The sequence below is a fragment of the Vipera ursinii genome (assembly GCF_947247035.1).
Source record: "Vipera ursinii genome assembly, chromosome: Z".
Taxonomy (NCBI): Eukaryota; Metazoa; Chordata; class Lepidosauria; order Squamata; family Viperidae; genus Vipera; species Vipera ursinii.
Window position 1 is genome coordinate 38,506,221 of NC_139517.1, and position 17,393 is coordinate 38,523,613.

Consider the following 17,393-nt stretch of genomic DNA (forward strand, 5'->3'; position numbering starts at 1 on the left):
AGTGCCTGTCTCTGTCTCTGTCTCTCTGCAAACTGGGAGCTGCAGGAGAAGGCTGAAAGAGCCGCATGCAGCTCCAGAACCGCGGGTTGCCGACCCGTGGACTAGACCCTGAGCAGAATACCACAGTTATTATAATTCACAATGTGAATTGGGTAATGTGATTTAATAATTCTGGTTTATTCTGTAGCACATTCTTATTACGTGTCTATTAAATGTTTTCCAAACTTGCTATCTTTCAGATGTATTAAATTCTATTTCCCATAATTCCCAGTGAGACTACAAAATACTGAATGTGGATATTGGGAATAATTACCCTACCTAGAGAATGCTGTGTTGAGAAGTTATCTTAACTTTTAGTGGCTTATTGCTGTGATTGCCTCATTTAAAAAGAAATACCAAAAAAGAAATCAAATTAGTCAAATATTACAATCTTGTGCTGTTCATATCCTTCAGAATTGGTATTCTGCAGTACCTTGTGCATGCATGCAGAGGCCAGCTTCTAAAACAGCTGTATAAGCTTGAGAAAAGGCATAACTGCTCTAATACTTCACAACACTTCTGAAGGATTTGCATAATCTTGTTGGAATCAATAAAAGTTGCACTGGGAGACATAATTTTGAAAAATAAGCTTTGATTACAAACATTATTGCAAAAACAATAAAAGCGTTTAAATGATTTTTCAAAGTATGAAATACAGGATCAGTGTGATCAAACAACATAGACATCTTTTTAAAAAGGGGAAAGCAGATTTATAATCTGCTCACTGATTAAATTAAACATTCATTGCTGCCCCTCATATTTCATAAGGAAGCCTTTCTGCTGCTTTAAACATCTGGCTTTAAATGATATAATCATCTGAATTAAACTGAAATAAGGTAATCCAAGCAACTGCTGTATATTGTATTATTATATTCATTACACAAAGCCTTCACTCTTAAAAGATAATGAGGCATTATTATTTGGGAAACTGAAGTGTGCAGGAGTCAGTTGTGAGTTGTTCTTGCATGTACATATCCTCTGTAATTTCTGAAAGTAAGAATTAAAATGGTTAGCTACAGAAAGATTAAATCTGCATTGTTTTAAACTGAGGCATGTTTAGACTGCTTGAATGTATTGGGTCTCATGAGGAAGTAACTCGGTATTGCTAGAGGACAGAAGCTTTGGACTGGCTCAGGTAAGTAGAGATCTATCTTATCTACTTTTAGTTTTTCTATATTTAGAGGAACATATCTGACATTCTTTTTTCAACTTTATATCAATTTCAATATAGGCATGGAATGTCCTAGCTTTGGATGGTAGCAATTGGCAACGCATTGACCTGTTTGATTTCCAGAGGGACATTGAGGTATAATTAAGTCATGTGCAAAAGATTGTCTCTAGATAAACTGTAACTACTGTACTGCCTCAGAATACTAACAAGCCATGTCATCTTTTCAGATCTTCAGAGACAAATTGTTAATTGTTTTACTTCTCATTTGAAAGAACCTTTAAAGCTATAATATGCTTTCAGTAGAAAACTATATTGATTTATACTGTGAATGCTTATCTCTGTATGAATTTATTCAGTAGCATTTGTGCACAAAGATTTATGTCCCTGACCTGAAAATATTGAAGGAAAAATCCATTATTTGAAGGAGGTAATAATCTCTCAATTTGAACATTGTGCCTTATAATTATATGAATATGATATCTTTGAGGTATAACTAGCATTGACCAGCATGAGGTGACTCATCAAGTATAGAGATTTAGAGTATCATTAAAAGTCACCATATTAAAATGAAAAGTAGTAAGAATACCACTTGATTTTTATTTTATTTTGAAACAGTCTCCAGGAATTTCTCCCTGTGCAATTCTTTATGTGATAGCTAGTGCTACAAGGATAAACCTCAATAGAAAAAAAAATACAAAGGTTGCATGGATTTGAAAAGTAGTTAGTTGTAATGCTTTGCCCCTTATAAATATGTCTCATGGATTTTTTGGTCCCTGTACTCAAATTAATTAATTTCTGTCAATTTAGTACCTGTGTATGCTACTGAAGAAAATCCCTCTGTTATTTCTATCAAACTGTAACAGATAGCCAAAGTCAGCTTTCTCTACAAAAACCAGCCCTTGATCCCCTGCTTCCCTCTATATAATCCTATGCCTGGAATCTATGATTATGTAGCTAAGTTAGCTGCATGGTCTTTTGTAGGCACAAACTGAGAAAGAATATAGCACAATAAACAATATATAACAAGAGTTGGATGACAGCATACTAAATTATGGTTTGTACTTAATCTTGAAAATATTCAGCTGATCATTTTGCCACAGAAAAGCATCTTAGTAATAATAATAAACCTTTATTGTCAAAGTACAACATGTGTACATTGAGATTAGCTGAGCCTCCCCCCGTGCTCTCTCCCCCCAACACACAGTGACAACAAACCCTCCATCCCACCACACTATGTGAACCAACTACACCACACACTGGCCTCCCAAGTCAATTCTGCATAAGATTATGTCCCATTTAAAAGCCTAACAGCCCACGGATAAAAGGTATTTTTCAGCCTGTTGGTACGGCTGGCTATATTCCTATATCTCCTACGGGATGGTAGGAGAGTAAAGAGATACCGTCCAGGGTGTGAATCATCCCTGAGAATCTTCCTCACTCTTCCAAGGCAACGAGCCCTGGCGATGTCATCCAGTGGTGTCAGGGAACAGCCCACAATGTCTTGTGCTGTGCTCACTACCCTCTGTAATACTTTCCTATCCGCGGCTGTCAGACCAGCATACCAAACCACAATACCATACGAGAGGACGCTCTCTATAGTAGACCGGTAAAAGAGGGTCATTAGCTGTTGTTCTACCCTATTCTTCCTCAAGACCCTAAGAAAGTGAAGCCTCTGTTGGGCCTTTCTAGCCACCTGAGTTGTGTTAACTTTCCAGGTCAGATCTTCACAGAGGTAGACTCCCAGAAATTTAAAGGAGGAAACTCTCTCTACACAGTTCTCTCAGATGTAAAGTGGGGCAGGTTCCTCCTTTTTTCTCCGGAAGTCTAACACCATCTCTTTCGTCTTGCCGATGTTTAGGTGCAAGTTGTTGTTACTACACCATATGGATAGTTTTTGTACCTCCGCCCTATATGCTGTCTCATCCCCACCTGTAATAAGACCCACCACAGTTGTATCATCTGCGAACTTGATTATCGCAGTGGATGGGTCAGATGATACACAATCATAAGTGTATAAAGAGTACAGGTAGGGGCTAAGCACACAACCCTGTGGTGTGCCGGTGCAAAGCTTCAGGGGGGTGGACAAAGCAGAGCCGACCCTCACTGTAACCGATCCCTAAGAAAGTCTTGAATCCAATCACAGATGGTGGGGGAGAATTTCAAGTCAGTCAGCTTCTCGATGAGAATGCTCGGCAAAATGGTGTTGAAAGCTGAGCTGTAGTCAACAAAAAGCATCCTGACGTAACTTCCAGGCTTCTCGAGATGACTTGCTACAGAGTGTAAAGCAGTAGCTATGGCATCATCTGTCGACCTATTTCCCCTGTAGGCAAATTGATGTTTATCAAAGTCCAGTGGGAGGCATGTCCTAAGATGTTGGAGAACCAATCTTTCGAAGCATTTCATTACTACAGGCGTTAATGCAATAGGTCTGTAGACATTCAGGCACTCAACTGCAGTTTTCTTGGGGACTGGGACAATGGTAGCTGCTTTCAAGCACGATGGTACACATGCCGTTTGCAAGGAGATGTTAAAAATCCTTGTCAGGACCCCTGCTAATTGATCGGCACAATTCCTGACCACTATCCCCAGCACCCCATCTGGGCCTGTGGCTTTGCTGGGATTCACAGCCTTCAATACAGCTCTCACTTGGTGTTCACACAGGGTGAGTGGCTGAGAGTCAGAAGGCCAGCCAGCAGAGGCTACGGGGTCTGGTCTTTTAACCTCGTAGCGGGCGAAGAAGATATTCAGCTCCTCAGCCAACGAGGCATCGGTGTTTGCCATGCTCCTCGTGCTGCCCTTATAGTTGGTTAAGTGCTGCAGTCCCTGCCATACTTGCCTCGGATCGTTGTTCGCTAAATGGTTCTCCACCTTTTGTTTGTATTGTTGTTTTGCCATCCTAATGCCTCTTCTGAGATTTGCCCTGGCCTCTCTGTATGTGCCCCTGTCCCCCGCCTTAAAGGCAGAATCCCGGGCTCTCAGGAGTGTTCGTATCTCTGCAGTCATCCAGGGTTTACAGTTCCCGTAAACTCTAATGCACTTATCCGTTGTTACACTATCAGTGCATGTTCTAATATAAGAGAGTATGGCATCTGTATATGAATTTAGATCTTGTTCTTCAAATATACTCCAGTCAGTGGTTTCAAAGCAGTCCTGCAACTGACTGAGAGCACCCACTGGCCAGGTTCTGACCCTTTTTGTGACTGCCTGAGTCCTTTTCCTGAGAGGAACATACTTTGGGCACAACAGGAGTGAAAGATGGTCAGATGTACCCAGGTGGGAAAGAGGGAAAGCTCTGTATGCCTGTTTCAGATTGGAATACACATGGTCCAAAGTGTTCTTCCCTCTGGTGGAAACTTGCACCATACAGTGCCACAAACTTAGCACTACAATATAAGCTTCAGCTTCTATGAACTGATCCTAGAGACCCCTATATACGGACCAAATAAATGCAAGCATTCCATAGAACATACCATTCTGAATATAATTTAAATATAGTTTAAATGCCCAGAGGTGAAGGAGGATAACAAGATGTCATAAAAATATATCAGATAGGAAAAGATAGTTTAAAGAAAAAAAGTTGTTTGCTGCATGTAAAATTAAGCAAGAGAATTAATTTGGAAGATTTTCTTCTTGGTCTTCTTCTTACAGGGGCGTGTAGTAGAGAATATTTCTAAACGATGTGGAGGATTCCTTCGAAAGCTGAGTCTACGCGGATGTTTAGGTGTGGGAGACAACGCATTGAGGTAGAGAGGTCAACCCAAATTATTTAATACCTATCAGAACTGGGCATAAAATGATAGGGCAGGTAGCTAATTTTGGGTACAAAAATTGAGGATACAGCATCCTCAAATATTTGATTTCTATGTCATCATAATTATCTGTAACATCAAACTAGAGTATAACTTAGATGTCATTTAAAGGAGGGAAGCATTCTTTCCTATTTCCAGACCAATCCTGCACCACTCTTTGAGGGGAAAGGCTCGCATTGATAAATTAAAAATCCTCATGGGCCCCAAAGAAATACTCGGAGTGCCAGTCAACTGTTCCATGACTTGTGGATCGGCAGAAAGGCTGGAACTAGCAGCAGGAGCAGTAAAGCTTGGAGGTAGTTGGTAACATGTTTTGGGGGGGCAGCCTTTTTAAAGAAATACTGTAGGCTATATAAGGCTGCTTGTGGCCTTTATGTAAGCCTGCTCTAGATGTTTCCTATCTTCTAAGCAGAAGATTTACTCCTATGCAGTACTGCATAGTAATATAATGGGGAAACTTTTAGGAAATGGCATTGAAAAAAACTGCTTATTTAGCAAATTTATAAACCTATTCATCTTATAAATGTGAGTCTTAGTAGCGCACAACAAAACAGTTAAAAACAAATCTAAGGAAATATCGAAAACAATTAGATATAAATTATGGGAGAACATAGATGCAGCAACACAGACTGGCTTCAGCTTTTCTCTAGAAGAATGAATTTGGAGCATACTGAAATACTTGGTTGTATGGCCTGCTTATAGACATCTTTATGATCGAATAAGCACAGGATCCTCACCTTCGATTGAGAAATGTTACATTCAGATTAAGTGAGGTATAACGTTACAGGTAGTCCTCAACTTACAAGCACAATTGAGTCTAAAATTTATGTTGCTAAGTGAGAAAAGTGTCAAGTAAGTTTTGCCCCATTTTGTGACTTTTCTTGTTAAGTGAATCACTGCACTTGTTAAATTAGCAACAAGGTTGTTAGGTGAATTTGGTTTCCCCATTGATTTTGTTTGTCAGAAGGTCACAAAAAGGGATCACATGCCTCTGGTATGCTGCAGCGGTCATAAGTATGAGTCAGTTGTTAACCATCCAAATGTAAACCACGTGATCATGAGGATGCTACAATGGTCGTAAGTGTGAAAAATGTTCATAAGTCACTTTTTTCAGTGCTGTTGTAACTTCAAATGGTCACTAAGTGAACTGTTGTAAATCGAGGACTACCTTTACTACTTCTGTCTGATGCTTCCTCAAGTCATTCCTGGTAAGATGTACAATATCTATTATATTGCTTAAGTAATTAAAATAAATACCTATCAAGTCCAGTGATGCTTATCCCATTAGAGCAGGGGTGGGGAACGATGGCCCATGCTGGCCCAGGAATTCTGGGAGATGAAGCCATAAAGGGGCCATCATTCCCCACTTCTGCAGTAGAAGCTGGCAAACATATGATTCAGAGGTTGCATGATAACATAATCACTGAACTCCTACATTTATGACATTTCAAAATAATTTAAAAGTAGGGCTCAACATTTATACAGTAGAAATTTTCAATAGAATTATGTTTCATGGTTTCTTTTTTTGCTTCCTAAAAACTGGGTTTTCTCCCTAGATATTGTCGAAATACTACTTAAAGTTTATGTTGCTAGCTTTACTTTTCACTGCATACAAGATTTTTTAAAAATCAAATCATTGTAATAAAATCTTTCATTAAAAGCCTGAAAATATGTATGTTTCTTTGCATGAAGGATATTTGCCCAAAACTGCAGAAATATTGAAGTGTTGAATCTAAATGGCTGCACCAAGATTACAGATGCGTAAGTGACTTTTATTTTGGAGTTCTGAAATATGCATTAGCTCTTTAAAACTTGAATCTTATAGCGCTTAACTGAGAGTGAACTTCATTGGAAATTAGTCTGGTCTTCTGAACCATATATAAGATTGCACTATGTTTCCTCTCCCCGATGGTCTCCCCTGTTCCCCCTTCCCCTGGTCCTTTTTATTAGTTTGCCCAAATATGCTATTTTCATGTAATTGCTATATTTCTTATTTCATGATTAAAAAAGGATGTTGGATGGGATTAGAGTAGATTGGTGGTGGGGCTCATCTTAATCTTCATTCATTCATTCATTCATTATTTTTCAATTTCCACATTTCTAATTCTCTACCAATTCTCAAGCCTATCATCAAGCCTGTTATGCCTGCCTTCCTCTCCATATAGTTCTCCACTTCCATAAACCACTCTCAACATCCACAAGCCTTCCAAAAAAATCCATTCTGCCAAACTCCTCCAGATTGACATCAATAAATTTGCACACTGCTACCATCTTTATCTCTTTATGTCTCAACTCAGTTTAGTGTCATCTCCCATTTGTAAATTTCCAGTATTTTCAACCATTTCTATTTTTATTTTTTTAATCACAAGAAAATCATTGAAGAAGGTAAGATGGAATAGCGGCACAATATCTTAATTACTAGAATTAGCTGTTGTCATCCATCTAAAAATGTCTCCAGTGCTTTTTCCTACTTTTTTAAATAAAAACAAAATGAACCTGTGGGTATTCTATTTTCTTCCAGTACATGTACTAGCCTTAGTAAATTTTGCTCAAAGTTACGGCATCTTGATCTAGCTTCCTGCACATCAATAACCAACCTGTCACTGAAAGCATTGAGGTGAGTGTTCAGATTGTTCATAAACTAACCACCTGAACTAGGTTAATAAAAGTAAAGTCATAGTGATTTTCTCTGATTTAAATATGTCGGATGTCTTTGTGATGCATTTATTCTCTTCCCTGTCCAAAAGGCCTAATTTACTAATAGTAGTGCTATTGGCCCAGTTTATAACTTGAAAGAATCAATATTCAGTTTGTACTTAATATAGCTTGTGAGACTCAGATAAGCGGGACACAGGATAACTTTTTGTATGCCAGTAAATGGTTTTCTAATCCCAGGACAGTCCCTACATTTCGGATTTTGGTAAACATTTCAGCAGCCATGATCAGCAAGATTTACGTTGGAAATGTTACAAGAAATATGCAAACACAGAATTATCAGTCAAATCAGAGATGCTCTCTTATCTCAAATCCCTAATAGCAGGAAGCAAAAACAGACCAATCCCTTTTCTCCAGCCCTGTTTCTATAGCTATTCTGTTTGTTCCAGCTGTAGCTTTCAATTGGATTGTCTATTAAGGCTGCATCAGAGAAGAAAACAGTTAACAGTTTAGAGCAATAAACATAAGCAAGGGTTAACATACCTTGGTTCCTGAAGCAAGATGTTTATCTTTAGAGTTAATATATACACCTGCATTTTCTTTCTGTGTTCATCCCTTTTCCCCTTCAGTGAGGGGTGCCCTCTACTAGAGCAACTCAATATCTCGTGGTGTGACCAAGTGACAAAAGATGGCATCCAAAATTTGGTGAGAGGCTGTGGTGGACTCAAAGCTCTGTTTCTTAAAGGCTGTACACAGGTACTGTACTAGTCTCCACGGAAGGTTCAGTAATCTAGAAATCTGGATTTGGATTGGCTGGATTTATTCAGAAAGTTCAGTAGTCTAGAAAGCTGGATTTGGATTGGCTGGATTTGTTTAGAAAGTTAAGTAGCCTAGAAAGCTGGATTGGCTGATTTGTTTCATGCTGTGTTTCATGATTTGCATATGAGACATTGAAAATTGGAAAAAGAATAATTCTAAAGAAATTTATTATTATCTCAGACTGTACAAAATGTTACAATAGTGATTCACAATTTGTTCTTTAAATCAGAACATTACAGGTAGTCCTTGGGTTGCAACACTAATTGGGACCAAGTGATATGGACCTAAAGCGGAACATCATTTGACTCCATTTGTTTAGTTACAGCAATCCCAGCATTCCCTGTTGCCATCTTTAAGCGAGGATTGTACATCATTAAGCAGAGACCTGATATGATTGTAACTTGCAATTTCCTACTAGCTTCCAACATGCAAAATCGGGGAAGTTCACAGAAAGTTGCAGTCCCAGTCACCACAAGTCTTTCCTCAGGCAGTCCAGAAGGAGGCCAGAGGGTACATAAGTGTTATGGAGTGTAGCCAGGCAGAGATGGATTTTGTGACACAAGTTTAGTTGGGTGGGGAAGTGCTGGGGATATGAGTTTGGGTAGGTGGGGGTGCTGCATAGTGCAATCAGGTGCAAAGGCATGTACTTCAGGGTCTGTGACAATTCACTGTGGCCAACTCACCACAGGCAATTTGCCACAGCTAATTCGCTGCAGCCAACTGACTGTGGCCAACTTGCCAGGAACAAGTCGCCATGGCCAACTCACCAAGGGATAACTTGCCACAGGACAAGGGTTACACTAATATCGAATAAATAGTGAAATAGAATCATTAAAGAAAAGATGCCAAAGGAGGGACAAAAATAAAATGTGAATGACAAACGTTTAAATAATTTTTATTTTAAATAATTACATTAAATTGTTGAATTGTCCCACAGTGAGTTGGCCGTGGTAAGTTGGCCATGCAAGGAGATTGGCCATGCAAGGAGCAGCGAGTTGTCCCATTCCAGGCACTGTACCATGGAGAGGCAGATGCTGAGCCCATTGCAAGGTGGTACAAAGGACCGCAAGCAGAGTTGGTGCTGCATGCATGTGTTATGCAGTGGATGATCCTCAGGATCTTGTACTCCATAGCAGGCTCTCAAATAAAAAGTGCCAGGAGCAACTTGCAACCTTCCCTGCTGATGGCTTGTCTTGTGAGAAGCAGATAGGGAAGGGCATAAATAGGGACTGCAGGACACTGGAACCATTGTAATTGCAATCTGATTGCCTGAATCTTGATCACATGACTGTAGGGACACTGACCACTGCAACTTTGCAGATCAGTCGTAAGTCTCTTCTCCTCCACCCCCACCCCCCCATCCTCCGGCTTAAATTTTGGGCTCAACTGTGGTTGTAAGTAGAGTACTATCTGTACAAGAGAGTAAGTAGGCACACAATGGGAAATACATATATGGTAGCATCAGTTATTTGCCAAATGCGCTGAGGATTGCCAGTACTAGACATTCCTTTAATGTATATTCCCTATAATAGTGAACATGTTATTGAGAGATCTGTAAAGAGTGTATCTTCACAGAGTTATTTTTTTCAGCACTGTTGTAATTTTTGACGTTGATACACAAGTGAGTGAGATTTACTTATATTTATTTTCAACAACACATTCTCAAAATTCAAAAGCTGCAGCAGGCATGGCAGTTAGTTAATCATACAACAACATTTGCAGATTCTTATGGGATCAGTTGCTTTTTTAAAAAAGGAGGATGGTGGAAGAAATTGTTTTGTGTTGTGTTGAAATATATCTCCAAATTTCTGGCTTTTGTTGTGAATTGCAGCTTCATGATCTGTAGTGAGACAGGAGTAAGAAAAGCATGACTGACTGAATATTGCCCACTTGTGCTACGAATGAAAACTACAGTGAAGAGACCTAGGAAATTATCTCTTTTCTCTATTTCTGTCTTTCTCTTAGCTGGAAGATGAAGCTCTCAAATACATTGGTGCAAACTGTCCTGAATTAGTGACACTGAATTTGCAAACATGCTTGGTAAGAGGTTGGCCCTTATAAACCCAGTGTTCTCTCCTTTCTTATACTATGGCAGCTTTGCAAATTACCTATTTCATATCATATTTAATGTTTTATGTTATCAGTATTGGCTTAACAGAATGACTATTTTATTATAGAAAAATATGGGGTATAAGAAAATATTTAAAATGTGAGCAATAGAATGGTCAAAATTTGTACATTATATTATCCTAGTTCAAGTAGTATTTTCATGAATCAGGCAGTTGATTTTCTTATCACAATTAGAACAGATGTAATTTTTTTCTGCCACTTTTTTATTGTTTTGAACTTTGTGCCTTCAGATTCTAAATTATGAGGATCACTAAGGGAAAAATAATATATCAAGCTTTAAACGCAGTATATTTAGGAGCAAGTCAGAGGATTACTTAATCGGCCAGTCTTCTGCATGGTCAGGAAGCGTGGTTAACACTGGCACTATCTCAATTTCAAGTTTTCTTATGACACCCTTCTAGTTTTCTGTCCCATATGATCATTTTATACATATGTGTGTACCTACGCATAGGGGGTGAGGGAGAGTGGAACCATTATATTGGTTCCAAGCCATCAGCAGTCCCATAAATATGATAAATGATTGCAGTCTGCTAGTTTGCTTCCAAATTTATCTATTGACCAGAAAAAAGGATAAATATAGATTGTAAAATAAAAAGGGTAGCAGATATCTTTCTGATAACTCTTACCTTTTTAATTGATTAAATTCTCTGAATAGACAAATTCCCCTAGAAGCCATTTTTCACAAATATGTATTCTCCAAATTTCAAACAAGCCAAATATAATTCCCAGAGTTAAGGATTCATGCGACACTTTCTGAATCCCTTGGTGCTTCACCTGCTTTTCTCATTACACAAGAAAATAAGTGCGGAAACAACATCTAAGTAGAATTATTGGGTACCAAGGCTTCCACAGCAATCTACTGATTAATAAATGTGTGTATTTGTGCATGTGTCCACACATATATATTTGTGCAATTTTGAAATGGCAAACTTTTTTTAAGCTTTCTCTTGTAGTTGTTTATCTGCTTTGATTTCAAACTGCTTCTATCCTTCCATTACCCTCTTCCTACTAATGCATTTAAAAAGAGTGTTTTTGTAAGATTTGTTTTCTGGCAGTTTTCATTTTAAAATCATAAATGGATATTCCATGCCTAATCCCTTCTATCAGCTGTCATTTTTCCTAGTATATTTTGAATTGGGGGATTTTAAAATACTTCTTTGGCTCAAATGGTTTTATAACCTAGTTTCTGAGCTCTGAACAATCAATCCAAAAGCCACTATATTCACTATGTCACTATAATGACAAAGCAAAAGTCATCATCTATTCCATCCCCAAACTCTGAAGACTTTGCTTGACTCCATTCAATGACTAAATGTTTCTAAACTCTCAAATTGGCAACTATTTCTTCACATTTCTATATAATGAATATCACTTTAATATCTTGAAAAATCTTCCAAAACCATTGTAATATTAGCATTTAGTCTGGTAAATCCACCTGGTTTACGTTTGCCTTGTGTATGAACTTTTTTCAAAGTTTGTTTGTAGAACAGGCTGGAAAAAATATTTTGAACTGCCATGCTTTGTTGGTCTTATCTCCTTTTTGTTTTCAACATGTGTTAAAAATACAGTCTGTTTTTCTGTGTGTATAAAAAAGAGCTGAAAAAGGAAGTACATTTTTTCTTCCCAGAAAAGATAATGAACCAGTTTGTAGTGATGCCAAAAATGGAACATTTATCCAAAAAAGGAAATGGTTTGGGGTGATCTTATGGATTTGACATTCTGGTTTTTTGTAAGATAGTTGCCAAATAGTCACTCACCAACTGTTTCAACAGCAAATAGTTTTTAACATTTAATTTTAGAATTTACAGAGCAAATTGGATACAGCATCATCCCATTCATGCTTCTCGCTATGAATGATTGACTTTCTTTTTCTAGCAAATAACAGATGATGGCCTCATTACAATATGTAGAGGATGCCACAAGTTGCAATCTCTATGTGCTTCTGGCTGTTCCAACATCACTGATGCCATCTTGAATGCGTTAGGGCAAAATTGTCCAAAACTTAGGTAAGTAGACTTTTTCTTTGTGATCTCTAAGATTCACACATATGGACTATGTGCCTGTTTGGAGTCTTTTAGAACTTACAGAACTGTTTGATGGGTACTCTATCCTCATGCTTATTTTGTAGCTAGGCCCAGCTCCTGCTGAATCCCTTCAGTTTTGACTATCACTGTATTGCATGTTCTTCTTTGAGCCAATCATATTTCAGCATTATTGAAATACTGTAACTTCTATTTATATTTTCTTTAATCTCAATTCTTCAAAACTCCTTAGGATTCATCACGTTTAGAAATATTCACCATTATTAAGAGTGTATAAAATATTTTTAAGTTGAACCATTTCAGCTTCAAGACCCCCCTCCCCCCGGTTTTGAGTACAAAACATGGGTTTCAAGTATGTAACTAGCTATTTCAAGTATTTTGAGAACATTTTGAGCTCAAAATAAGTTAGAGTTTCCCAAGACATGCATATTAAATACACAAATACCTAATTGTCACCTAACACAAATCATGAAAAAGTAAATTATTTTTCCAATAAGCTATGGAAATCACTATGTTTAAACTTCAAATGGTGTAAGATGTGAATAGTTACCACAACACTCAGAAGAAGTTAGTCGTTTTGAACCAATAGCAGTCCTTGTATACAATGAATCCTTTTAAACAGGGGTTCCCAACCCCCAGTCCATGGACCGGTACCAGGCCACGGCCTGCCACTAACCAGTCCACACAAACAAAGCCCTATCCGTGGGATGCAGGCAGCACACAAAACCATGCATGCTCCAGTCCGTGGAAAAACCTTTCTCCGTGGAATTGGTCCCTGGTGCCCAAAAGGTTGAGGACCTCTGCTTTAAAAAACATTATTTGATCCCACCTTCTTGGACAATTTTCATCCTGTTTCCAATCTTCCTTTCTTAGGGAAGGTAATGGAAAATGTGGTTGCGTGGCAGTTTCAGAGGGTCCTTGATGAAACTGATTATCTGGACCCCTTTCAGTTATGGTACAAAAATAGCATTGGTTGTGCTTCTTAATAATCTCTGGCAAGAGCAGGATGGGATAGTACAACCATCTTCTCTCTCTTTGACCTCTCAGCAGCCATCAGTACCATCAACATGGGTATCCTTTTGGGCCTGGATTGGAACTGGGCAGCACAGCATTGCACTGGTTCAGCTTCTTTATTCAAGGCTGATCAAAATTGGTGTTAATAGGAAGTGAGAGATACAACCCATGGCCACTCTTGTGGCATGTCACAGGACTCAGTATTCTCTCCACTCCTTTCTAACAACTACATGAAGTGGCTGGGTGAGATCATCCATCACCATGAGTTGAAGTGTTTTCAGCATGCTGATGATATTCAGTTCTGTATTTCTACCCCTGGTGACCCAAGTGATCCTGTTTCTGCTCTCTCACAGTGCCTGGAGGCTATGAAGGCCTGGATGGGGGACAGCAAGCTTTGACTGAACTCTGGCAAGCTTGAATGGCTTTGGGTGCATGGAGCTCCAAGATCCAGGACTTTGACATCTTTAGTTCTGGATGGTGTGGCAGTGCCCCAGACAGATCCAGTCCAAAGTTTGGGTATTTTCCTGAACTCTCAACTCCTTGAAGAGCAGGTTGTAGTTACGGCTTCTCCTAGATCAGGAGTCCCTTCACTCAGTCATTCAAGCCCTAATCATCTTGCATTTGGACTACTGCAACATGCTGTACAAGGGATTAGCCTTGAAGAGCATTCAGAAGCTACAGCTAGTACAGAGTAGCTGTACCATCAGTTTTGGGCCCCAAAAGTGGTCCATGTAACAACACTGTTCTGTGGGTTGCACTGGTTGCCGGTCTGCAGGTGTAATTCAAAGTGTTGGTAATCACCTTTAAAGCCCTTCATAGCATGGGTCCAGGATACTTCAGGGACCCTCTCAAGTAACAAACTTCATAAAGAGATTTTCAAGAATAATGAAGCAACTCTAGGGTTTTGTGAGTGAGTATGAGATTTTTAGTTATATATCGTGTTTCCCCGAAAATAAGACTTATCCCCGAAAATAAGTCCGAGCTTGATTTTTGGGCGTGGGCCTAATACAAGCCCTACCCCCCAAAAATAAGCCCTAGTTTTAGGGTGAGGTGCATGCCTAAAAATCAAGCTAGGGTGTGTGCCACATGCGTCCCACACCCGCTTACCATTGCAGCCAGGCCTCCCATGAATCGACGCCCAGCCGGCCCACTTCTTCTGCAGCTGAAGGAAATGTGTCTGCAGCTGAGAATGGAGCTCCATTCTGTATTTCTAATGGCCTGTATTTCACCATTAGAGGCCTTCCAGAAAGGCCTCTGCAGCCGAGAACCAAGCTATGGAATTTGTAGCTTGTTTCTTAGCTACAAAGGCCTTTCTGGAAGCCCTCTGATAGCGAAATGCAGGCCGGAGCTCCATTCTCAGCTGCAGATCCATTTCCTTTGGTTGCAGAAGATGTGGGCCAGCTGGGCTGGGCTGTCGGTGCCGCCACAGTGAGGTGAGACCATGGAAAAGACACTCCCCAAAAATAAGACCTGGTGCCTCTTTTGGAAGCAAAAAAATAAAATAAAAATAAGACTGGTCCTTATTTTCAGGGAAACACGTACTAGAGATGTGGGATAGAATGACCTTACTTTAATTGACCAGTTTGAAAAGGATGAACTGAGAGAATTCTTCATGAGACAGGGCAGATCAGAGAATTGGGAAAAACTGTTCTAACATTTTGTGTTACTTGATAGGAAGAGTTGTGGCATAGATGAAATAGTAAAGTTTTACAGTCTCCCTTCATCCCCTTCCTCTGGCTTTCTCATACATCAGCACCAAACAGCCCACACAAACAGGCTTCCTTTACACTTAAATGGAAATCCTCTGCTGAGAAGGATTCATTCCCTGGCAATATCAGATCCATCAGGTTTCAATCTTTTCCCTTCATTCGAAGCAATGAGGCTTGATTTCTCTCTTCAATAATAGTGTATCTTATGGCCATCTTTTTTCTTTTCATTGGAAAATGCTTATTTTCTAGCCACTTAAAAAGCATTTCATGGAAGGCTAATAGTTCTGCCTCCTTCTCCCTATTCTTAGAGCCATGATTACTCTTCCAGTTAATCTCATTTTCTTGAAAATAGTTTTTTTTGATTGCTGAGACATTCAATTATCAAGAATAGATTTTTTCCCATTATTTTTTTTCTTTCAAAATCAGCCTGAGTGTTCCACTTAACACTGGAATTTTTATTGCTCGCCTTTTTTCCCCTAGCTCTAAATACCACTAGAAACACTGCTTCATTCTTTCCATGATATTTGTACTTTTTACCTGAACTAAATGCTTGTTTCACTAAAAAGTTCATTCCTGGCCTTCTAATGCCTATCTAAGGGAAGAGCTTTCCTCACAATATTCTCCTAATGGATAGTAGCAGTCATGTAAGCTTGTTGTTAGATATCAGCTTTGCCTCTTGCAGTTTGTACCTTATCAAGAGTGACAGCAAACCTGGCAACATTTCCCTAAACTAGATCATTACCTTAATGAAGCTACAAAGGCAATTTGGAAATAAACCTCCTTTTGGTTATCAATGACAGACACTTGCAGATACAGAACTTTTATTATACACAGTAGAAAACTACAACATTGCATTACTTTTCGACATAATTGCCATTCAGATTGAGACATTTGTCATAACGTCTTAAGGTAAAAGGTAAAGGTTCCCCTGCACATGTGTGCTAGTTGTTTCCGACTCTAGGGGCCAGTGCTCATCTCCGTTTCAAAGCCGAAGAGCCAGTGCTTGTCCGAGGACGTCTCCGTGGTCATGTGGCCGGCATGACTAGATGCCAAAGGCGCACGAAACGCTGTTACCTTTCCACCATAGTGGTCCCTATTTTTCTGCTTGCATTTTTACATGCTTTAGAACTGCTAGGTTGGCAGAAGCTGGGACGAGTAACAGGTGCTCACTCTGTTACGCGGCACTTGGGATTCGACCCGCCAAACTGCCGATCATCTGATCGACAAGCTCAGCGTCCTAATCCACTGAGCTACCGCGTCCCTCATAACGTCTTACAAGGTTTGAAATACCTTAGTAGTAGTTGCTTTTTGCCAAATCTGGGCTGTGGTGTTGGTGGGGTGATCAAAAACATCCCAACGGAACTGCTTCAAAAGTTTTTGGGCGCATTGTTAAGGAAAAAAGAAAAGTCTCGGACGATAGAGAAAATAGAAGGTTTATCAACAAGGTATTATTAGAAAGGTATTTTCAGAATTTTATTCTAAATTATATGCAAGTGATACAATTCAAAGTATAGATATAGATAAATATTTACAAGAGGTGAATATTCCTAAGGTTACTCAAGAGCAGTGGGATGGAATGAATCAGCTAATAACTTCTGAAGAGATTGTTTTAGCAATTAAACAATTGAAATTGGGTAAATCACCAGGGACAGATGGATTGACAGCTAGTTATTATAAAAATTTGCAGTCAGAAATGGTGGAGCCTTTGAAGGACTTATTTAGAACAATTCAACTTGGGGGAGTAGTGCCCCCATCATGGAGAACAGCTTTCATAACATTGATTCCAAAGGAGGATCAAGATCTTAGTCAACCAAAAAATTATAGACCAATATCTCTTTTAAACACTGATTATAAGATATTTGCTAAAGTATTGGCAAATAGAATAATGAATGTAATGCAACAAGTGATACATAATGATCAGTCGGGGTTTATAATTGGTAGACAAATGAAGTACAATGTAAGACAAATTGTTAATTTATTGGAATATTTGGAAAGAAACAACTAA

At 39.0% G+C, this 17,393-nt stretch overlaps 1 protein-coding gene across 14 annotated transcripts in view; it reads left to right on the forward strand.

The window, feature by feature from the left end:
* Positions 1 to 17,393, forward strand: part of FBXL20 (F-box and leucine rich repeat protein 20) — a 106,588-nt gene that overhangs the window by 42,236 nt on the left and 46,959 nt on the right. For 13 of the 14 annotated variants that reach the window (XR_014494357.1, XR_014494358.1, XM_083379302.1 and 10 more), the window contains exons 4-10: positions 1,271 to 1,345; positions 4,859 to 4,953; positions 6,712 to 6,780; positions 7,541 to 7,636; positions 8,304 to 8,430; positions 10,459 to 10,533; positions 12,499 to 12,629. Coding sequence is in view for 12 of the 14 variants with exons in the window: in XM_083379302.1 (XP_083235428.1) it covers positions 1,271 to 1,345; positions 4,859 to 4,953; positions 6,712 to 6,780; positions 7,541 to 7,636; positions 8,304 to 8,430; positions 10,459 to 10,533; positions 12,499 to 12,629 (668 nt within the window). In the remaining 2 variants the exon portion in view is untranslated. The remainder of the gene's footprint in view (positions 1 to 1,270; positions 1,346 to 4,858; positions 4,954 to 6,711; positions 6,781 to 7,540; positions 7,637 to 8,303; positions 8,431 to 10,458; positions 10,534 to 12,498; positions 12,630 to 17,393) is intronic. The other variant, XM_083379308.1, reaches the window with a different exon arrangement.